Raw genomic sequence first — 23,773 nt, 5'->3', positions numbered from 1 at the left:
TGGGAAATAAATGTGTGTGGATGAAGAGTTGATGGAGTCGATTATTCTCATGTATCTTGTGTTAATTGTGTGAATACAATATGTTATGATTTTTAACCAGGAAAATATTTGTATGGATCAAAACTGAATTTAAGTTATTAAAACCAAATTTTTATTGATTAAAATTTATTTTTGGTATTTTTATAGGTGAAAAAAACAAGACATAATTTGAAAGACATTTTATTTTTTTATTTTTTATTTTTTTTAAAAAAAGCGGATGACATACCAACATTGCGGCGAAAATATAACGATGTTAAGGTGAGAATTTAGGTACATAATATGAGATTATGTCAATTGTCAAACCTCATAAAAAGAACATTTTCATTTACAATAAGTGGCCACCTGGAGGACTTAGAGTCCACCAACTAGAACTTAGTATGTGGCAGCTTTGCTTAGGCAGGGGAGTGTTAATCCAATCAAGAGACAAAGACACAATAACCAAATTCTAGATCATCCCTTTTATACTTCATTTAACTAACAATGAATGACAATCACAAACGAAAAGAGTATAAACTACATGATTGAACTATAAAAACAGATTTTGAAAAGATGGAAAATACTTAAACCAAAACAAGAAAATAAAAGAAGGAATTGGACCAAATGAAGGAGGAAGAAGAATGAAGATCAACACCTAAAATAAGACATAACAAGGTATGTTCTTTTCATTATTATTGTACTAACTAATTAGTTATGTTTTCATACATGCATGTAAGTGATGTAACATGTCAATTATAGTAAATAAGTACTCCATCCGTCCCATAATACTTGACATAGTTTTTATTTCGTCTATCCCACCCCACTTTGTTGTTTTCTTACTATATAAAAATACAAAAGAGAATCTTTTACAATAAAAAAATATTTTAAATGGACTCATTTGTAATTTTCTTAAACTACGTGTCCATCCCAACGTCCTAAGTATTATGGGACGGAGGGAGTAACTGTTAAGATATGATAAAGAAGTGATTGTATGTTATAGTTCAAAATAACAACTTTAATCATTAAATATAGATTAGCTGGATCAATTACTTTGATATATGGTGGGTTGTTCATTTGTTGAAGCTTTGCCTTTAATGGTGGTTTGTGGTAGTGTTAAGTTGGAATAAAGGCCTTAAATTTCATGTTGGTTACACTTGTATTTTCCGATGATCATGAATTGGTGAGATGCACTAATGGCCATGGGGTAGTAGCCATAATTGATGTTGGTTCATTGGTGAAGTTGACGGATGAGAATAAAGTATGTACAAAGTATTTAAAATTGCGTATAAAGCAAATAAGAAGAATTTTATGACAAAAGGAATAAATTTTATTCTTAATGACTCATCCAAAACTGAAGTATTAATAAAACAAAATTTGTTTATTTACATTTTTACTACCTACAAGTCTATGATATGCACCACTAATATGCTTGATTGTACTTTTAGCTATGAACACTGCCTTAAAAGGCTAACCATAATGAGCAAACTCACCATCAAAGAAACATGCTTAATAAATATCATCTTCCAACACATGCATTCATCGTACTTAGCAAAAAAAAGATACATCCAAATTTAGCAGCTACCATCTATTACAACAACTACTTTTGCCGAATAAGCTCAAACACCAATAAGCGCACCTTTAATTGTAACATGTGCTAGTTACTTTAATCGATAAAACCATTACGAGTCACAAACGAGACAATTGTTCGAAACTCAACTGAATCGATACATCTAACGGTCATATCATATGTAGATTATCTAATTTTCCCAATTTAATCACCATAACCTTGTACCTTCTAAAGTTGTAACATGTTCAACTCTTTAGCAGACAGTAAGAGAAAGATAGTACATCAGTAGCACACATACAGAAGAATCCAATGTAATAATGTAGTCAAAAAAGTAAAAAACACAGTCATTCCACTGCCTGTTTCCTTAATCACCGGTTATTTCTCTGCTTTTTCAACGGACCCCATGCGTGCTTTTCTCCACTCACCTTCTTCATTGGCCCCTTTCTCCCCACAACATTATTACTTCTTCTCTGATTTCTTGCTTGTCGGTGAGATTTCCCATTTTCCTGCTATAATCATCAACCAAATTTGGTTACTTTATCTTATATTATGTGTATATATTATAGTTTTATAATGTCTTTGTTGAATCATATAGTATGACATGTGTGGTTTAATAAGTTTGCTATTATTATTAATCAAAAACCCAAATCATGATTAGTTAAGTTGAGGTATGAATTTACTTCCTTATGTTTCAATTCATCATCATTAGTCTTTCTTCATTATTATGAAAGGTTATGTAGTGAAATGAGTTAACTTGGTGCTTTTATAGAAGCTGGTATAATGTTGTGAATTAAAGTGACAGGTTGTTTTGACAATGTACTAGTGTAGTAGCTCTTCTTTGAGTGTTATTAGAAGGGGGAAGAAGCCATGGAGAACAAGTCGTGGCGTTGGCGGAGGAAATCATCGGAAAAGACGGTAGTTGATGATGGAAGAGCTAGTTTGTCTCTGGAAGGAGATGTAGAAGAGGTAAGGCAATTTCGCCTGTTTTTTTTTTATATTACTGTCATTAGATTCTGAGCTCAACAGAATGTTTTAGTGTAAAGATAATTTTCATGACATTCTAGATTTTTGTGATTGTTAATTGTAGTGTGACTGAACATAGTCATTATGTATATGCAGCTTATATTTGTCATTCTAAACATATCCTTTAGTATAAGTATATGCATTAGTTCTGATTTTGTTGGTATATTGACTGCAGGGTGAAGAGAGAGTAGGACCTGCGAAATGTCTGAGTAATATTAGTGACAAATCAGCCTCAGTCATATGTGACTGTAATGCCAAGGATGAACTAATCAGAATGCACGCACGAATAGCAGAACAAGCACTAGCAGGTAGATAGCGAGGTTTTACTGCTTTCTGGTGTATGTCTGGATATAGAAGTCCATTTGATAAGTATCGTATCACAGGTCAAAAGATGGCAGCAGCAGAGGCAGCATACTTCAAGCAAGAGTTAGACAAAGCGCTGCAGCAAGGAGAGCCAGCTGAGCAAAAACTGGCTAATCTCAATGCTGCATTGAAGGAATGCATGCAGGAGATAGAGTCTCTCCGAGATGGGCAGAAGGTGTTGGTGGATTTTGAGAAGGAAAAGAGGAAGTTGGATGGTAAATTAGCCGAAGCTAGCAAAAGGATGGTAAACCTATCAGCTGAAAATGCCAATTTGATGAAGGCCCTTCTCTACAAAGAGAAGTTGGTCCAAGATCTTGATAAGGGAAAAGAGGAGCTGGAAGCTGAATTCGGCATGCTGATGGACAGGTTAGATTCAGCTGAGAAAGAGAATACGCTTCTTAAGTATGAGTTCCACATGATGGAGAAAGAGCTGGAATTGCAAAACGAGGAATGGAAAAACAGCCGTAGATCAGAGTTGGAAAATGCAAAGCAAGTAAAGAAGTTAGAAGCCGAATGCCAGGAGTTACGCAATCTAGTTAGAAAAAGGCTTCAAGGTCTAATCGCTCCATTGAATACAAAGAGGTCAAATCCGAGGATGGGGGATTCTCCTGAAAAATCTGGCAGGGGAACAAGTTTCCTCATTGACAGGGCATTCAACATGGAAGAGGAAAACAAGATGTTGAAAGAGATGCTGGCTTTAAGTAACGGTGAACTTCGGTCTTGGAGAGTCAAATATGGTCAGATGGCATCTAGAGTAGCAGAACTTAAAGCACAGCTCAATGAGCTTTCAGAAGCTGAAAACTCGATGCAGTTGGCTATATCTGATCTTGGCCTCAGCAATTATGATGAAGTTTGTGATTCTGAATCATGGGCTAATGCTTTACTAGCAGAACTCGAACAGTTTAGACAAGAGAAAAACAAGAATGAGCCAGAAATGGAGAAATATGCTATAGTAAGCACGGATACACAAGGTTCAGGGAAGGAGTTACAGTCAACCAGTAAAGAACTTGTTCCAATTTCTGTAGATAGTATGAGCAACAAAGAAAAAGGGTTGCTTAGTCAGGGGGATTCTTGGCTGGATAAGATCTTAAAAGTGATCTTGGAAGAACATCGAGTTTCGCAAAGAAATATGGGTGAGCTTTTGCAAGACATTCTGATTGCTTTGGGTTACGATAATCTGCAGAAAAATGATAATCACAGCTCAGATATTCGTGGTCTTTTGACATGGAAATCTTCAGATTCTACTCCCACAGAAAGTTCAACTCTTGCAAGCTTTTTAAGCAACAGTATGTCAGTGGAAGACACCAAAGGTCAGAATGTAACAGGTGGTTCATTCGCGAGTGAAAAGATAAGGAAACGTTTCAGTATTGACAGATCAAAAAGTGACAACCGAATGGTGGTTGGCTCTCTTAACCGTCATGATACACTTGCTCAGATGATAGCAATTCAATCAGCAATGCATGAAGAGAACAGACAAGTGAAGGAGAAGCTTCAAAGTGTGATTGAAGAAAATATATCTCTAGGAAACCAACTTCAAGAATCAAAGCAAACCATTGAAAGTCTAGAAAGGGAGCTAGAATCTCTCAAGGAATCAAAAGGCCTTACTGAGGAACAAGTAGAAAATGAGAGGTTGATTAATGAAGATCTTGATACACAGCTTACTGTTGCAAAAGCCAAACAAAACGAGATCCTCCACAAATTATCATCCTTGGAGGTGGAGTTGGAGGATAAGAATAATTGCTGCGAAGAATTGGAAACAACATGCCTTGAGCTTCAGCTTCAGCTAGAAACGTAAGAGGAAACAGCCCACCCCCCCCCCCCCCCCTCTCCCCCCCTAGAAAAAGCCTGAAAATTGCACACCTAAAGAAAGCAAAACTTAAGGAAATTCATGATATAGATCACACACACGCTCACACACAACACATGCATGTATGTATGTATGTATGTATGTATGTATGTATGTATGTATGATTGATCAGACTATAGGGCATGTGACTACAGGTTCAGGCTCTCAAAAAAGGAGTTTCCAGAGAATGACACAAATCAAGTAGAGAAGATACTGAGAACAGTAAGTACTCCATACTTCATAATTTCATATGCTAAAGCTTCAGAGTATGAGTATTGGTTGGATAACGCATATGCAGTCCATCTCATAACTCAAGCTCCCCTTTATCAGATTGGCTCTTTCTCGACATGTGCATATATAACTAAAGTTTAAAATGTTTAATAAGACCCCCTCCAGCCTTGTTAGTTGTCACTTTTGGCTGATATATGTGTGAATGACAGGAAACAATTCAAAATTTGGCCAAGCAACTCAAGGCATTGCCATCACCAGATGCAACACAATTTGATGAGCTTCCCTCTCCTGATACTACTTCATTAAAGATTCAGAATTCCTCATTGATTGATAACAAGAGCCTAGCCATACAACGCTCTACTCTCCGTGATCGTATGTTGGAGGACAGTGGTGATCAAACAGATGGTCTCAAGAATCTAAGAACTAAAGAAGAAGAAAGTTATGAAAACTCAGAGAAGAAGAGTGTCAACGATACAGAGTTCAAAGCTCTGCCTCCTCCTCCTGGGCTAAAGGTCCAATCTCTTGAAGAAGTGAGCACATTAGCTCTTGTGCCGAGTAAGAAGCCGGGTGGTGGGTTTGGTTTTATCAGGAAGCTGTTCTTGAGGAGGAGGAAAGGCTCCAGCAAAACAAAAGCTGCTCCATTGCAGCGTAACACAAGCACCTTGAAGAAACAAAGGGATGTCTTGCTTGTGATTTAGTATAGTATATGAACTTGAATCCTTCTCCCTACTCTTAAATTTTTTTACAAAACATTGAGTAAGGAGCCTTTTGTTGCAAGCTAGTGATCAAAGGCACTAAAGTTTGGGGTTGCATGTACATAATCAAGCAGTATGAATTCTTAAAGTTACAAGGTTGTAATAATACTTTATATGATTAAAAAAAAAAAATATGTACTTCTGTCATGATTCTATACAAGACTCTCTCTTCCCATTGTTCCAAAATGTGAATTCCTTAGTAATATATACAAGGAAAAAAGTTACAATTGGCAGGTTGGTTGAATCAACTTCAAGGGCAATCAAAACTGGAAAATGGAGCAAATTTCAGGACAGAACAAAATGGAGCACATCACCTCGTTTTATAATCAGTCTCTGTACATAACAAATCTAGCAATTTCATCTAGTCCAGCTTCCTTGTAGCATTCAGCAACTCGCCCAAGACATTCATCCCAAGATCCTTCAATGGAAGCCAAGTCCAACAAAAAAGCGGCTTCATCCAATGCCACCTGAACATGAAGTTCGAAAAATAGTTTGCTTAAGATGTCTTGCCTAGAATTCCTATCAAACTTTGGGGTCATCTTCCCCAAACCAAAGATTTGCATTTAGCAAAACCAATTATAATTATACAATCATACATTTATACCTGGATTGGTTCTTTTCCTTTCTTCAAATCTTCCTGCCTGCCCTCTTCTGTCACCTTCTCCTTGATGTATTCAATTTGTTCATCTTCCCAGTGTGCCATATCAGCAACTTCCTGATCAACATTAATAGACATCACAAGCCAAAAAAAAAAGAAAAAAAAAATCTAGTAAAAAAAGTCTCTTGTCAAAACAAGAAAAAATGGTTCAGAAAGTGATTTCATTATCCTCATCCTTAACTTTCTTTACATTTTCCGATGCAGAAGATTCTACCACAATTGTAGTGATTTTTCAATCGAAACGTGACAAGAAATTCTAAAAGATTTTAATTCTTTTTAAGAAGGGGGAAGAAGGTCACCAGGCTAACCAAACCTGCAAGAAAACTTTGGGAAGGAGCTGGAAATGCAGGAAATGTAATGGGGAAGAAAGGATGCATACCAGGTATGGACAACCTAAAGTCCACCATGGTGATTTCAGTGCCACCCTTGCAGCATCTTTAGCTTCTGAAACGCGCCCAACCCTGAAAATTAATAGTTCAAGGTTATACAACTTCCAAATCATAAGCAAACTATCTAGAACCCTATCTACTCAACATTAGAAATATGTGCTTATCAACAACTAAAGTACAAGTATGCATACTTCAACAAGATCTTTGAATTGAAAACATAAGGCCGTGCAAACCCTGGGAAAAGGTCTTTCTTCGTATAGAATTCTCCAGTCACCAATGCTGAAACCTTCAGGTCACAAAAAAGAGTATTATAAAAACAGATCAATCGCAATATTCAGCAGAAAAATATGGATAGAATCCAAGTAAGCTCACATGATCACCATCATCGAAATGTCGCATCACTTTTCTCTCTAAAACATCTGGAAACAACCCGACCTAAGTAAAGAATGGTGTCATTTAACAAGTTCAAGGAGTCAGGTTATTAAGTAAATTTAAAATTTCTCCTTTTACCTTTTTAAGAAGATAGACATCAAGATTAGGAGTCTGCGACTCAGCCATATCACCCTTTTTATAAAGCTTTTTTCCAGCCTCAAGAGAAGCCGCAAAAAGCACATCATCACCACCTTCCCTGTTCAACGCATCTTCCTCAACAAGTATTCTGTGAATATATTGATTTACCTGGATTGCAAAGTAACCATTCATCATGTTGTGAAACATGGGGCCTCATTACGATGAGTAACGCAAAAAATTTGTGTAGACGGTGGAAGGCATATAAAGCATATACTAGACAGACTACATCATCCTTCAATATTGATACTAGAGCTTGTCTACGTACGCATGTGAACATATGCTTTCAGAATAATTTATTACATTCTTTGCCAAAAGCCAAACCCCATGTTTGTGTACTTCCACAACTGGCATCTCCATCCTGCAGTGTAGGATTTGGAAGGCTAAACAGTTGGTAATGGGTTATGAGAACTTGTACAAGAAGTTCAAGGAATTGGGTACATAAGTTTTAAAATTTCCTACCCTGGTGGAGCTGTTGGCCATCGCAGCAAGGCAGTTATAGTACCTGTTGAAGACAATAGTTCATTGAGACACAGAGAATTCAATGGATAGAGGATACATAATTGTGAACAGTTGTTACTCTTATAACCTGATGAATTTTCTGATAGTGGAATAACAAGTGGAATCAAGCCCTGCCTAGCTCCTGGGGAAACAATAGTTTCACCTGCTTGAAGCATAATAAAGTATGAGTTCAGCTCTATTATTAATTGTTTGGGTCCAATTTAGTCCAATTGGGCCTGGTCACTGAATGATCCAATTAAAAGCCCAAGGTTAAGGTTCAACTCTCCAAATGTGCTAAAGTCAAAAATCAACATCCTCAAAGCCATGTCAAGGTCAGTCAACGGCCCAATCAGCTTGGCCCAGCCCAACTGACTTCCGGGCCCAATCCGCCTCCTTCATTAGCCAAGGTATAAAAGCCAACAATTTGGTCAATTCTTGGTAAGACAATAAAGCCTCAAGCAACTAAACTCTTGCACAGCTTTCTCTCTCTAATATACTGACTTAAGCATCGGAGGGGCCTTCCTCGGCGTCCCCCCCGAGGCTAGTTTACGTGTATTTGTTGTGCAGGAAACCCTCGGCTCCTGCGTCGTTCGGACCGAGACCAAGTTCCCTCAAGATAAAAGGATCTTCCGAGATTCGATTGTTTTCATCCGAAACAATTTGGCGCCGTCTGTGGGGAACGCTACTAAATTTCGCGTCAGTCATCAAACACTCCGGCAGTCGCCATGACTAAGAGTGGAAAGAGTTCCAAGAGGGCTAAGAAGGGAGGAGGCCAGATTACGGTGAGGGAACGCCAGCCGGTTTATCCCTCCCCGGAGCAAGCCTCTTCCGAATCGGAGGCCCCCATTTCTCCGGAAAGGGAAGCCTCAAGAGGTCCTAGCCTTCAGGAGGAGAACACCTCGCACCACACTCGGCAGCCGGGGCCATCCCCGAGACCGAGTGGCTCAGGTGCGAGGAACTCCCCGCCGCGCCATAGCGTGCAATCCAGGTCACATCCGCGGGAGACTCCTCCCTCCGGACCCTCCACCGAGGAAGTGGCCAGAGCAGTGGCCATCTGCATGGAGTTCCTTAAAGCTCAAGGGGCTCCAATCCAGATGCCTGATGATCACCAGCCGAGAAACCTGAAAAGGAGGATCGGTCAGGATGATGGTGGACAAGTTCCACCACATAGAGAGCTCGGCCAGAGGTGGCGAGGGGACACCCGAAACTCCAGTAAGGAGAGGAGGAGGAACCCTCAACCCTCTGACCACTCTGAAGCTCAGAATTCCATGGGGCCCTCCAAGGACCCGGAATTCGCCCGCCAAAGCGTTCACGAACGCTTGGGTTCGAGGGAGGTGAGTGTGCATAGCCGCCTCACCTTCCCAGAGGATACCGGACCCCACCCAACCTTGTCTCAGCCGGGGACGAAAACCACTTCCACCTCTGAGAGAGGAGGGAGCGAGGTCCCTGAGGCCGGGTACAAGGGGAAGGCGGTCATGGTTCCATCGAACTCGCCCTTCCAGAAGTGGATTCTGGAAGAGCATGTGCCAACGGTCAAAATCCCGGCACATATTACTTACGATGGTACCTCAGATCCTAAGGATCACATTGCCTCTTACGAGGGGCACATGTATCTGAACCCGAGGTCTGAGGCTACCTGGTGTAAATACTTTCCTACGACCCTCAAAGGTGTTGCCCAATCCTGGATCACCAAAGGGCTCAAGGAAGGCTCCATAACCGGTTGGAACGACCTCTCCAACAAGTTCAAGAGCAAATTCTCTACGGCCAACCGCCGAGAGAAGACCACTGCAGAGCTAATGAGTCTGCAGCAGGCGGAGGACGAGAGCCTCCGCGACTATCTGACTCGCTTCAGCAACGAGTCATCCGGAATCACAAGTCTGGATCAAGGCCTGGCCGTGTTCGCGCTACGGAACGGCCTCCAAGCTGGAAAGTTCCTGGACTTCATGGTCATGCATCCCCCGCAGACCCTGGAGGAAGCCTTGGAAGCATCGGATAGGTTCATCCGAGCCGAGGAGTGGAACAGATCCAGGTCTCAGTCTCGTCCGAGAATTGACAAGCCGAAAGGGCAGCAGCCCGAAGTCTCGGCGCAGAGGAAAGGGAAGGCTAAGGCCTCAGAACCGTCCTCTGCTGCCGAGCCGAAGAAGGAAAGACACTTTCCCTACACGGGAAGGTACGATTCATACACTCCACTCTCCCTTCCCCGTGCTAAGATTTTCAGCACGACGAAGGACGAGGGGAGATTCAAAAAACCTCGTCCGTTGCCTCCCTGGCATCAGACGAGGGGAAAGGACCAGTGGTGCGAGTTCCATGACTCACCCGGACATCGCACCGAGGACTGCGTCCAGCTGAAGGACCAGATTGAGGATCTGGTCCGCAAGGGGTACCTGAGCCAATACCTCGCGGACAGGCGCGAGGAGAAAAAAGCTGAAAAAGATTCTCGGCAGGACCTCAACTTCGCTCGGAAGAAGGATAAGGGACCTCAGGGCAAGGAGTCCCTCGACATCCTAGTTATTTCCGGGGGAATCTCGCGAGGCACAGCCAAACGCCAACTGAGGGGTCTAACCCATCAGATTCATCAGGCTGAGCTTCGGCAGTCCCAGTCACCGGCGCCGAACATCCTGTTCACAGCCGAAGACTGTGAGGGGGTGGTATACCCCCACGATGACCCACTAGTAATCATTCTGGGCATCGCCAACCGCAACGTCTGGCGGACCCTCGTCGACGGCGGTAGCGGGGCGAACATCCTCTTCCGAGGAGCGTTCGACCAGCTGAGGATGGGAGCCGAGCACCTGGCCCCCGCACCCTACCCGGTGTCTGGGTTCAACGGCTCTTCCTCGTATCCTGACGGGAAGATTACACTTCCTGTCACCATCGGCGAAGGCCGAGCAGCTAGGAATATCATGGCCGAATTTTTGGTCGTAGATGCTCCATCTGCATACAACGTGATCATGGGGAGACCCCTCATTCACGGCATTCAAGGAGTCGTCTCCACGTATCATCAAATCATGATATACGTTTCAGACGAGGGACGCTCCGAGAAAATAAAGGGCAGTAAAAAAGAAGCCCGCCGATGCAATCACCTCAAGCCATCCACGTCTCGCCGAGGCGACCGTGGCGATGGGGAGGAAAAGCACCGGGACCGAAACGCCAAAAAGCCGAGAGGCTCAGACGTTTCGGCTAATGAAGCCCCAGACAACGAGAAATCTGATGGGGGCCAAAAGGCTGACTCCGCCTCAGAGCCGAACGACTCTGATGGCCAGCCGCGGTCAGGAAAGTCTGCTAATATTGATAGCAGGCCGGAATTCGAGGAATCCAACTCTAAGAGCATGGAAACGGATGACCTGACCGAGTCAATAGAACTGACCGTAGGAGATCCGAACAGATGTGTTAGCATCGGGTCGTCACTGGAGCCAAACACCCGTGCGGCACTCGTCCAACTCCTACGGGCCAGTGGAGACGTGTTCGCCTTCTCAGCCGCAGAAATGCCCGGGATTGATCCGGACTTCGTCTCCCATAGGCTTAATGTCGACCCCTCCAGTCGACCCATTAAGCAGAAAAAGCGGAACTACTCCGCCGAAAAGAACCAGAACATCGCAGCTGAGGTCGATAAGCTCCTAGATGCTGGGTTCATTGAACCCTGTCAGTATCCGGAGTGGCTGGCCAATGTTGTAATGGTTCAGAAGGCAAATGGTAACTGGAGGATGTGCGTTGACTTCACGGACCTGAATAGGGCATGTCCCAAGGACTCCTATCCGCTGCCGAGGATCGACCAACTGGTCGACTCGACAAGCGGGCATGCTCTGCTCAGTTTCATGGACGCATTCTCGGGATACCATCAGATCTTCATGCACCCCGAGGACCGAGCTAAAACAGCGTTCATAACAAGTTCCGGGTTGTACAATTACAGAATGATGCCCTTCGGATTGAAAAATGCGGGGGCAACATATCAGAGGTTGGTTGATCAGGTTTTCGCCGAGCAAAAAGGCCGAAACATGGAGGTTTATGTTGACGACTCAATCGTCAAAAGCATAAAAGAAAAAGATCATGTCACGGACCTAGCCGAAACCTTCGCCACCCTCAGAAAATACAAAATGAAGCTGAATCCGAAGAAATGTGTCTTCGGCGTGAAGTCAGGCAAGTTCCTCGGCTTCATGGTCAGCAAGAGGGGGATTGATGCAAACCCCGCCAAAGTACAAGCTGCTTTAGACCTCCCCGAGCCGAAGACAAAAAGGGATATTCAGCGTCTAGCCGGGAGAATGGCTGCCTTGTCCAGGTTCATCTCACGAGCCTCAGACAAAGGGCTCCCTTTCTTCAAGGCGCTGAAGCTCCAAAATTCAAAAGGCATTGAATGGGGAGACGAACAAAAGTCAGCCTTTCAGCAGCTCCGTGAACACCTGGCTCAACTCCCAACACTGGCAAGGCCAGTCGTAGGAGACATCCTATACTTATACGTGGCGGTCAGTCCAGCCACGGTAAGCGCGGTGCTGCTAAGGGAAGAAGAAAAAGTTCAACAGCCGATCTATTTCGTCAGCCACACCCTGACGGATGCCGAGACGCGCTACCCATTGTTAGAAAAAGTGGCTTATGCAGTGGTGGTGGCTGCTCGGAAGTTGCGACCCTATTTTGATTCTCATCAAATAGCGGTTCTAACTGATCAGCCGTTAGAGAAAGTCCTCGGCAAGGTTGAAAAATCCGGTAGACTAGCAAAGTGGGCTTTCGAGCTCACCGAGTTCAGTATCGGTTATCAGCCGAGAACAGCCATCAAGGCGCAAGCCTTGGCAGACTTCTTGGCCGAGTGCTCCTATCAGGAGACTCTGGATGCAAGGAGGAAAATCTGGACCGTCTTCACGGATGGGTCCTCCACCGTGAACGGTTCGGGGGCAGGGGTCGTCATTACCTCTCCCGAAGGCAAAACCTTCGAGTATGCACTAAAATTTTCATTCAAAGCCTCTAACAACGAGGCCGAATATGAAGCAGCCATTGCTGGCTTAGACCTGTGCATATCGTTGGAAGCCGAGCATGTCTACCTCAAGACAGATTCTCAGCTGGTCGCTAATCAGATCCGGGGGAGTATGAGGCTAAAGAGCCTTCAATGGCAGCTTACCTCACAAGGATCAAATCGACAATTGCGAAGCTGAGATCTTTCGAAGTAGAGCTGATCCCAAGGGGTCAAAATGCTCAAGCGGACGCACTCTCCAAACTTGCAAGCTCAACTCTGACTGAGTTAAGCCGTTCTGTCTATGTGGAGGTGCGCCGAGAAAAGAGTGTAGCCGAAGCAATATCAATCTGCTGCGCTGCACTCGAGCCGAGCTGGATGGATGACATCCTGGCTTATAAACTCAGGGACGAGCTCCCCGAGGATAGGAATTCGGCCTCCAAGATAAAGCGGATCAGTTCACGATTCCTCGTCTTCGGCGGCCAACTCCTCAGAAAATCCTTCTCCGCTCCATTATTGAAATGCGTGGGTCCAACGGATGCCGACTATATTCTCCGAGAGATTCACCTCGGCATCTGCGGAAACCACATAGGAGGGAGAACCTTAGCCCACAAAGCTCTCAGGGCAGGGTATTTTTGGCCTACAATGATCTCGGATGCAAAGAACATGGTCAGAAAATGCGAGAAATGCCAAAAATTTGCACCGGTAATCCATCGGCCATGCCTAGATCTCCAGCCAATTCTTAATCCTCTTCCATTTGCACAATGGGGGTTGGATATTCTGGGACCCTTTCCCGAGGCCCCATACAAAAGAAAGTGGCTGATAGTCGGAATCGACTATTTCAGCAAATGGATTGAAGCGGAAGCTGCTTCAAGCATATCTGAGCAAACTGTCAGACAGTTCATCTGGCAGAACATAATAACTCGGTTCGGCATCCCAAAAGTTTTTGTGTTCGACCACGGCAGACAGTTTGACAACCTGCCCTTGCGCCGATACACTGATCAATTCGGGATAAAATTGGCCTACTCCGCGGTTTGCCACCCTCAGAGTAATGGCCAAGCCGAAGCCGCAAATAAACAGATCCTTAACGCTCTCAGAAAAAGAGTAGAGGATCAAAAGTCCAAGTGGGTAGAGGAACTTCCGGGAACCCTCTGGTCACTCCGGACAACCGAGAAGGAGGAAACGGGGCATTCACCTTTTCAGCTGGTGTATGGATCCGAAGCAGTGCTTCCAGTGGAAGTGGGCTCAGAAAGCCTACGAGTGAATCTCTTCTCAGCCGAGGAAAATGAGCAGCTCATGAAAGAGTCCCTCGACTTCCTTGACGAGATTAGAGATCTAGCCCGAGAAAGGATGGCTGCACACAAGCTCAGAATGAGCAAGTCCTACAACCGAAGAGTCTATCAACGACCTCTCAGAGTTGGGGATTTAGTTTTGAGGAATGCTGCAGCTGTTCAAAAAAGTCGCATTCATGGCAAACTCTCAGCATCTTGGGAGGGACCTTATGAAATTTATCAAGAGCTTCAGCCCGGTACCTTCAGACTCAAACAAATGGATGGCACCGAGCTGAAAAACCATTGGAATGCCGATGTGCTCAAAAAATACTATGTGTAAATCCTTCGGATAGTACAATCTATGTAAGTACACTGATTCTGTTTACAAAAAGGCCATCGAGCCAGTATTCATTCAGATTGCGTGTATTCTTTAAGTCTTTATGCTTTCTACGGTTTTTCAAAAATTCAAGGTTTCATTCGGCGCTGTCCGGGGTATTGCATAATGATGCCTTGTACCTCGGCAAGCCGTAAAACCTGCCAAAAAAGGATACAAGCCCGAAGTATTGCATAGTGATGCCTTGTACTTCGGAGAATCTGTTCCTTTGGGCAAAAAGGCCATAGACTTATCCGAAACATAGCCTAAAAAATAGGAACTGATAAAGCCCCGAAGTATTGCATAGTGATGCCTTGTACTTCGGATGAATCAGTTCCGGGTGGTAGTTGCAACTCTGAAGTATTGCATGATGATGCCTCGTACTTCAGATAAACTGCTGCCCCGGCATGGTGTTTCGGATAGTTGTTCCCTTGGATGAATTGAAGAAAGTGTCACAAGAGTACCATCTCTAGAGTGAAAACTCTCAGGTGGGAAATCAGTACTTTAAAAACAGATGTAGAAAATAAAGCAAAGTGTTCAAAGATCCTCGGCTTAGCCGAGAAAAATTATCAGCCATTCCAGAATTCAGAAGACCTCATCTTCAGATTTCTGGGGGGGCAGAGGGAAATAGAGAAATGGCACAACTGATCTAATACCCTTCAGCTCAGCCGAAGTTTGATACTTATGTCAGTTTTTTCACAAGTTGAAAACATCCGAGTACAAACGGCAAAAAGAAGTCTCAGCAGAAATGATTCTCGCTAGCCGAAGTTCTGCACTTAGCAAATATTTGAAAGATCATTCAAAGAAAGCAGTAAAGTGCGAAGACTGGTAAAGCGAAGGAAAAAATACACAAGAAAGCTGAGAAAGTGAACTTCTTTGAAATAAAAATGTTGAATTACAAAAATAGTCGGCAGCCGCCCACAAGCGGAAAATAACAGCTGCCGAAATACGTACATAAGCAAAAAATAAAACTGCTGTACGACAAGGCAAGCTGAAGCAAAAAACAAGGCAAAAAACTCAGAAAGCGGCGAGTCTAAAGTTAAGCACATGATGAACCGCAAGATTCTGAAGACGACTGCCCGAGTTCCTATGCTTCAGCCGGGGGATCAGACTGATCAGCGTTGAGTCCCATGGTGGCCTCAGCCCCAGCAGCAGAAGAGGCGGGCTTTGCATTTTGCCGAGCCTCCCTTTCCCTCTGCTCAGCTTCCAACTCCAGTCTTTCAGCTTCCTCTTCGGCTTCCTCAGCCTTAAGAATTTCAGCTTCAGCTGGAGTTGCATACTTCATGTGAGGGTCTTCGGGATTCTGGACCCACTCAGCACATTTAGACCAGTCCAGCTTCGGCTCAGCATGAAGGCAGACTCTTCGGCAGACTCGAAATCCGTTTCTGAAACCCATCTCATATTCCTCTTGGGTATAGACACGGACCTTGAGTGAAGCCTCAGCATCAGCCAGCTTCTTCTGGGTCTCCTCCAAGTCTTCCTTGGATTTCTTCAGCTCATCAGCGACTTTGGAGGAGGAACCCTTCAGCTCATTCAGCTCTTGCTGAATTTGGAAAGCCTTTGTCTGAGCTTGGGCCACTTCAACTTTCTGGATCAGCAGTTGATCCTCAGCCTCTTGGAATTTAGCTCTTTGAGCTTCAGCAGCAGCAGCAGCCTCTGAGAGTTGGACGTCTTTGGCCAAGAGCAACTCTTCAGCAGCCATTCGGCTGGCTTCAAGAGCCTCTAGACGCTGCTGCACTTCAGCTTGTGCAGCAGTTCCTTGAATTCGGCTCTCAATAGCAGCCTTGAACTTGGAGACGTCCACTCCCATATGCTCCTGGAGGAATTTTTCCCCTTCCATCAGTGGGGGAAAAACCTCCATCTCCATAGCATCGCAGAAGGTTTTCAGAGCTTCGGCAGCTTTTTTACCGTAATCCTCAACCTCCTGCTGCTTCTCTTCAGCTGCTGCTTGCTTCAGCTTAGCAAGCTTAACTTCCTCTTCAGCCACCTTCCTTTCGTGCACAGCAGCGTCTACCCTATCTTGTAGGGTATCAATCAGCTCAACAGTGAGAGTCTGATTGTGCACGAACTGAAAACAGGAAGACAAAAAATAAGTAAAAAAAAATAGAGCTGAATTTCGGAGGAAATGAAGGAAAATTACCTGCATCATCAGCAGTTGGTTAGACCTGGCTGGGTCAGGAACTGATCTACTGGATTCGCCCATCCCAGCAGTGGCCTTCAGCGACCAGATCCTTGCCCTGTCTACTTCGGACATGCCAGCAAAACTGCCGAAGTAGGCTTCAGCTCCTTCTCGGTTTTGACCCCATATGAGGTCCCAGATGTGATCTGGGATTGGAATTCGGGGGGCCGAGAAACCCATTTCTCCAGAATGCAGAGTCTGGAAAGAAGGGAAGGACGACGATGGAGCTTGATTAGCTTTGGTTGTCTCAGCATCGTCCTTCTCAGAGGAGTCAAGTACTATGACCTCCTCTTCTTCAGGGGTGAGGACGAAAGCCTCAACCTCTCTTGCGATATCTGCCGTGAAGCCTTCAGCACTTGACATCACGGCATCTTTATTTTCGTGCTCAGCAGCACTCTCCTTGATTTCTTCTTGGACCCCTCCCTTAGGTCCGGGAGTTCTCTGATCCACCTCCATCTCAGGAGGTGGTGGAGGGGTCTTTTGAGGAGATTGGGGTGTTGGCTGGGGAACCCTCGGCGATCCATTGCCTTCCTCAGGTTCCCTTATTGCGACGCCGATGGTCATCGGCCTCTGCTGAAAATCATGAGGGCCGATGATGGCCATCCTTCGGCGCCTTTTCAGAAGGGGCTGCTCGTCCATATCTGAATCTGAAGACTCTTGTATTTGATCTTCGGGACGAACAGGAGCTTTGCCTTCTCTGTGTCTGTTACTCTCTTCAGACTGTAACAGACAGGGGGAAGAAGAGTGTGAGTAAAAAAAAAAAAAAAAGAAGAAAGACAAAGTTAAGTCTAAAGGCTCACCGAGGTCTTCAGCAAAGCCTCGTCTTCTTCAGCTGCCCTAGCCGCAGCTTCTTCAGCAACTCTGGAGGACCCTTCTCCACCTTCACAAGCTTCAATAACCCGTGCAACCTCTTCGGCTGTACGGGCAGCTTCAGCTTCTTCTTCCAGCAGCTGAAACAAGGGATCCCTCTTCTTCCACCAAGGCTTCTGCCTCTGATACAGAGCAACAGCCTCAATTTGGAAGTGGGAAGAGTCTAGGTGAACCTCTCGGCGCCTTGGTTCAGTGATAGGGGGAGCCCGATCAGTTACGACTCGTTCTCGGTTGACGCCAAGGCGAGCGTAATCAATGCCGACGTTGGTCTCGTCCCGTTCTGAAAAAGAAAAGGGGAGAAGTCAATTCAGTTAGTTCGGCACATCACAAGAAAGCAAAATGAAAGAAGAAAAGAGATAATTAAAAGGCCTCGGCCCCAGCCGAAGAAGATTACCATCCCTAAACTTTCGGCTGAGGCCGACAGCTGCCAGCATATTCTCTTGGAAAACATAGTGCGTATCGGGGAGCCAAGTCTCCGGGATATGCTGCATTCGGCCGCTGCCTCCCCGGTTCGGCAGCTTGCCGAAGATGTTCTGCTGATTAAGGTTCGGGTCTGGCCCGCTATCTTCGGGAGGACCTAAACTTCCCATATCAGGATCCGGCTCGGCAAGATACCGGGGAGCGCTGAAAACATAAGGATGGCTCGGCTCCGTGGGCGCCCTAACCCAAATCCATTGACCTCTCCAGTCCTTGTCTGAAGAGTCGTTCGGCCACATGGTTAGGAACGGGGGCCGAGACTCAATCCGATACCACCCAGAACCATGGCTTCCGTGCCCACTCTGAATATTTGGCACTAGCCGATGGAGCTTTCTGAAGCAGTGCAGGTTCGGCACGTATCTGAAGAATTTGCAGACCCATAAGTACGTCATTACCCTTCGGATGCTGGTGGGGGTCAGCTGGCACAGGGAAATGTTGTAATGGATCAGCAAGTCTCGAACGAATACGTCCAAAGGGAACCTCAGCCCATACTGAAGCTGTCTCGTGTACACCCCCACATACCCCGGGGGTGGACGATGGATTCTATCGGATGCTGAGGGCATTCGGCACCAATATCCATCAGCTTCAAAAATGCCGTAGTGCAACTCAATTTGCTCAGCAAATCGATATTGATCGGCGTTCTCTACCCACCATGAGTAGGGACGGTTCTTTATCATGGCCGAAGCTACTTCGGCATCCTCCCACTCTGAAAACCCTGGGAGGATATCCCAAAGGACAGCGGGAACTTCATCATCCCGTCCTGAAGCTCTCACCCCCTCAGCCCTCTGAGGAGGAGCCGAAGAAATGGGAGTCGCCCTAACCCCTTCAGCAGGGTCAGACTCTGTCCTTCGTCCATTCCAGGTCCCAATCCTGTCCCTGGGATCGGGGATTAGCCTTGCTCTTCTTGGAGCACGGGCTCCACCTCTAACTCCCCTCACCATTGACGAATTTCGAAGGAAAAAGTCGAAAAAGGGGAAAGAGTGCAAAGTCGAAGAAAGATGAAATAAAATCAAAGGAATTTACCTTGATCTGAAGCAAAAGCCGCCGATTTACGAATTGGTAGTGACAAGTCTCAGCTTCTAAGCTTAATGCTCGGGGAATTTGCGAAGTTTTGATGCGGGCTCTTGAGCGTTCTTGAGAATTCTGGGTTTGTGTTGATGAGTGAGTGGGGAGAGAAGACGCGCCTCTATTTATATCTCCAGAAATGGGAATTCAAGGAGTCTGCGTTTCAATTTCTCTCAAGCACCCCACTAAGTAACCGTTAAACACACGACCTTGCAGTTAAGTCGCCCACTACCCGTCCGACTTCCGCAATTATCCACATTAACTGTTGTTATCTCATTAATCATGGGTTAATTACGGTTCAAATTCACATTTTTGGATTAACAAATCATTCACTTCCCTCCTTTTCTGATTAAATCAAACCCGACCCGTCATCCTTCCAAATCGGGTCTGGGGGGCAAGTTGTTTGGGTCCAATTTAGTCCAATTGGGCCTGGTCACTGAATGATCCAATTAAAAGCCCAAGGTTAAGGTTCAACTCTCCAAATGTGCTAAAGTCAAAAATCAACATCCTCAAAGCCATGTCAAGGTCAGTCAACGGCCCAATCAGCTTGGCCCAGCCCAACTGACTTCCGGGCCCAATCCGCCTCCTTCATTAGCCAAGGTATAAAAGCCAACAATTTGGTCAATTCTTGGTAAGACAATAAAGCCTCAAGCAACTAAACTCTTGCACAGCTTTCTCTCTCTAATATACTGACTTAAGCATCGGAGGGGCCTTCCTCGGCGTCCCCCCCGAGGCTAGTTTACGTGTATTTGTTGTGCAGGAAACCCTCGGCTCCTGCGTCGTTCGGACCGAGACCAAGTTCCCTCAAGATAAAAGGATCTTCCGAGATTCGATTGTTTTCATCCGAAACATTAATAAAACAAGGTAAGGCTAAAAACTTTTGACATCTGATGCCAAAGAAAAAAAATATTTGCAGATATGAAAACAACAATTATGCTGGCTCCTGCCTTATCTGGGCATATGCAGCCTTATATTTAAGCAATGACAGCATAAAATACATGTAAGGGTTTTGTTTCCCCTAACTAATGTATATTGATAATATCGCTGATGCCAAAAAAAAAAAAAATGATAATATCAGGATTCCATGTCGGTGTTGAACAGTCACTACGAACTACCCACAGTCCACAAACAGCCATGAATACACATACTTCTTGATTACTGATTATATAGATTTTTTTTTTTTTTTGAAGACTACTGATTATATAGAAATAATATAATTAGTACTAGTGGAATCAAAACCATGATATAATCTTATTTGATGCATGGATCAAATCAGTTTTTAACTAGATATAGTATCATGACTTGTGAGCTTATGATGTTAAAAACAATACTTTCCTAATTTACCACACGCCATACCATAGAAATCTTGATCCCTCAAAGATGATGGTTGAGTATGTATGAACTATACCCTTTGTTTGTAGCACATTTAGCAGCTCATGAAGATGCTCAGGGGGTTGAGTGCAAGCAACATCCTTTATAAATGATACATGGCCTGCACATATTTTTACATAATTAAAACAGAAATGTATAAAAGTTCATAAAACAGATAGCAGGTAAAATGGTAAAAGACAGAACTCAATCAAGTATAATGCAGGCATGTCGTCCATAAACACTTTATCTACCAACTAACCTCTACTTTTCAAGAAAATTATAAGTTCATAAGCAAGCTTTCAACTGTAAATTATACTAACATTAATCGTTTGTCTCACGTAGTCATGACTGTAAATCGCTAAATCATAATAACTACCACTATGCTGCACACAAGTATCATAATCTCACAAGAAGAATAATAGATTTTTATTTTTTATCTAGCTGAACCTTCAAGCAAGCAACCTAAACTAATAGATAATCCAACACAAAATCTTCACATCTGAGTCTTGCATAAGCCAATGCAAACTTAAGTAAATCAAGATCAAGCTCAACCCTCATCTTGTAAATAGCTCTATCAATCAAAACACTACTGCAAGTACCAAATTATTATTTTCTTTATGAACGAAAACACAACTCGAATTAGCCTTAGAAATAAATACTACATCAATTTCATTCCACCATAAGCACATCACCAAGAGAAAACTTGGTAACAAAAACCCGTCCATAATTTTTGCCCACAACCAGATTCCCATCACTTCAGATTCCATAACAGAACTAATTAGGTAACTTAACTCTAAATCACATATAATTGTCACTCACATGAGCCTAAATTATTCTTTTCCTTTATATTGTCTACTCTCTATCTTATTACAAAGCCATTTCTTATAATCCACCCCTCCATGAACCAACCAACACATCGAATTCGCAAATTAAGGAGATTAAATCACGCCATAAGTGGGTAGTTGTTGATAAAATTCACCCTCCTAACAGCCAACATTTATCAAAATAGAGTTACAGCTTACAACTAAAATTGAGAGTCATCCTTTCAGCTTAATTACAAAAATCTTATTCCACCATTGTTATCAAATAAATGCTGAATACACAAACAAATTCTACATTCTCACATTTATCACCAAAAATCCACATCAAAATTGCAAATCATTCTAATATACTCAATCCAATATTATACTACAACCCATTACAAAAATTTAAAAAAAGAAAGATACCCAGTTCATTAAAACAGATACCCAGAAAACCTAATTGTGGATTAACAAAACCAGATTATGAATCAACAAACCTCTAATTCTAGGTAAACAGAGCAAATTAAGAAATTACAATTTTGTATGAAAGATCATAATTAAAGAAAGAAAGTGAAAATACCGGAAGAAGAAAAGCATCGAACATGAAGAGAACGAGGTGGAAAAGAGCGCAACCGTGAAGCGGTGGCGCTAGAAGTGAAAGTGGGACCTCCATGAACAATGCCTACTATCCCTGCTCTCATTTTCCTTTATTTTTTTTTCAGTTCTTAATAAGAAAATAGCGTGTGTATAAGTTTGTCGTGAAGTAACGGAGTTAATGGTGGTGCCGGCGGTGGCAATGGCAGCGGTGGGGATGACTGGTGAGAGAGAGGTCGAGAGGGAAAGTAAGTGGATGAGAATACTACACTCAAGCAAGGGAATTTTTTCTGTCTTTCTAAAATCACCTTTTTTTTTTCTTTTTTTTCCAAATGAACTGCAGAATATAGTTTTTTTTTTTTTTTTTTTTCGTGTTCTCCCAAAATAATTCATACCCCTGGTTAATTCATTTATTCATCATATAACCATGAAACTTTACAAATGCACTATATGCTTCCAAATTTAACAAAAATGCTCCAAAAGGATTAATTATGCCACGTGGCATCCTCTAATTGATTGTTTTTTTAAAATATATTTAATTAATTATTAAAAAATAAAAATTTAAAAAAAAAATTAAATTTTAAAAATAAAAAAAACTCAGCCTAGACCCTAGTCCCCAGCCTCACCACCAGTACCACCACCAGCCCCTTCCCCCAACCCTCGCCGACGACCAACACTCCTCTCCCGATTTTCGATCTAGGGTTTAAAGGGTGAAGGGTTCTCGATCTAGGGTTTGTGATAATGGTTAAAGGGGAAGGGAGCGACGAAATTAGGTAAGGAGGGTGCGGCGCCGGCCGTGGGGGAGGGGGATGAGATAGGTAGGGGCTATCCCGGCGCCAGAGCGGGGGAGGGGTTGGGTTCGTGCAAGAGGAGAGAGATTGGGGTCGCTGGTGGAGAGTGGTCGTTAGGGTGGTGGTCGCCGGCGTGGGGGAGGTCTGGCGCCAGCGGGAGGGAGTGTGGCTGGCGCCAAGTGGGGGAGGAGGTTGGGCGGGGCTGGTGGTGGTGGGGCGGGGAGGGTGGCTGGGGTTTGGGTTTTTTTTTTATATTTTTTTTTTTTTTTTTGTAATTTTTTATTTTTTTAATAATTAATTAAATAAATTTAAAAAACAACCAATCAACGGATGTCATGTGACACAATTAACCCTTAATGACTAACGGTGTTGACGTTCGTTAGTCATTTGGGTATTTGGGCATTTTTGTTAAACTCGGGGGCATGTGGTGTATTTGGAAAGTTTCATAAGTATATGGTGAATAAACGAATTACGTACTCACGGGTATTTGGTGAAAAAACCGTTAAAAATATCAATATTGCATTTGTATTCTATCACTTACATTTAGCGTGCATAATGGAATTTGAATGTCTTTTAAGGTAAGAAATTTCATTTATTAGTAGTTAAATCGATGAAGAATATATTCCTTTGTTTTAATTTAGCAAAACAGCCTTAATCCTTATGACACATACTTTGAGGTTGAAATTATATGATGTAAATAGATAAATTATTCAAAATAATTTTTACATATGATACATAATCCTTCTCTAAACCTTGTGTTAAAAGGAGTACGTAGTATGTTGACGGTTGTACAATACAAATTTGATATATATGGAACAAGGAGTATAAAATTATTTAACACAAGAATTATTGATGAGTTTTGCATTCAATTCTCTCTTATGAGAGTAGTACACTAGTACGTAGCCAGTAGGAAGTCTATTCGAGATATTCAATGTAGTCGTATTAAATGATCTCCCTTCAAATTTTACAACCCATCTTATTAGCAGCATGTCACGTGCTGACTACTTTGCCCTAGTCACGCACCGTGAGCCACTTGCTTACAGTCCGTCGTAAGACAAGTCAGGCTTTCTCCCTTGGCACCACTCCTTGTGCCTACGTAGCACAACCCTTTGTGCTGCTAGAATATATTGG

At 43.5% G+C, this 23,773-nt stretch overlaps 2 protein-coding genes across 5 annotated transcripts; one reads left to right on the top strand and one right to left on the bottom strand.

Moving 5' to 3' along the window:
- Window positions 1–1,546: 1,546 nt before the first annotated feature.
- On the bottom strand, window positions 1,547–22,333 carry LOC110718748. Of its 3 annotated transcripts, none has more exons than XM_021897648.1 (12): window positions 21,838–22,333; window positions 20,495–20,578; window positions 8,004–8,078; window positions 7,877–7,919; window positions 7,718–7,775; window positions 7,358–7,525; window positions 7,220–7,282; window positions 7,039–7,133; window positions 6,838–6,919; window positions 6,405–6,515; window positions 6,115–6,267; window positions 1,547–2,091 (listed from the first exon to the last, which is right to left on the bottom strand). In XM_021897648.1, exons 1-11 carry the CDS (start codon window positions 21,956–21,958, stop codon window positions 6,127–6,129), a joined length of 1,041 nt encoding a protein of 346 aa, XP_021753340.1. In that variant the 5' UTR covers window positions 21,959–22,333; the 3' UTR covers window positions 1,547–2,091; window positions 6,115–6,126. The 3 variants fall into 3 exon arrangements, with proteins under 3 accessions (XP_021753340.1, XP_021753339.1, XP_021753338.1); XM_021897647.1 differs by having other exon boundaries at window positions 1,548–2,088; window positions 21,838–22,332; XM_021897646.1 differs by lacking the exon at window positions 1,547–2,091 and having other exon boundaries at window positions 5,956–6,267; window positions 21,838–22,330.
- LOC110718747 (filament-like plant protein 7) lies at window positions 2,103–5,945 on the top strand. 2 transcript variants are annotated; one of them, XM_021897644.1, is made up of 6 exons: window positions 2,103–2,250; window positions 2,411–2,548; window positions 2,781–2,913; window positions 2,989–4,759; window positions 4,970–5,036; window positions 5,255–5,945. In XM_021897644.1, the coding sequence occupies exons 2-6, from the start codon at window positions 2,450–2,452 to the stop codon at window positions 5,741–5,743; spliced, it is 2,559 nt and encodes an 852-aa protein (XP_021753336.1). In that variant the 5' UTR covers window positions 2,103–2,250; window positions 2,411–2,449; the 3' UTR covers window positions 5,744–5,945. The 2 variants fall into 2 exon arrangements, with proteins under 2 accessions (XP_021753336.1, XP_021753335.1); XM_021897643.1 differs by having other exon boundaries at window positions 2,406–2,548.
- Window positions 22,334–23,773: the final 1,440 nt, after the last annotated feature.

The sequence above is a fragment of the Chenopodium quinoa genome, unplaced genomic scaffold, assembly GCF_001683475.1.
Source record: "Chenopodium quinoa cultivar QQ74 unplaced genomic scaffold, ASM168347v1, whole genome shotgun sequence".
NCBI lineage: Eukaryota > Viridiplantae > Streptophyta > Magnoliopsida > Caryophyllales > Amaranthaceae > Chenopodium > Chenopodium quinoa.
This window is presented reverse-complemented; position numbering and strand designations above follow the sequence as displayed.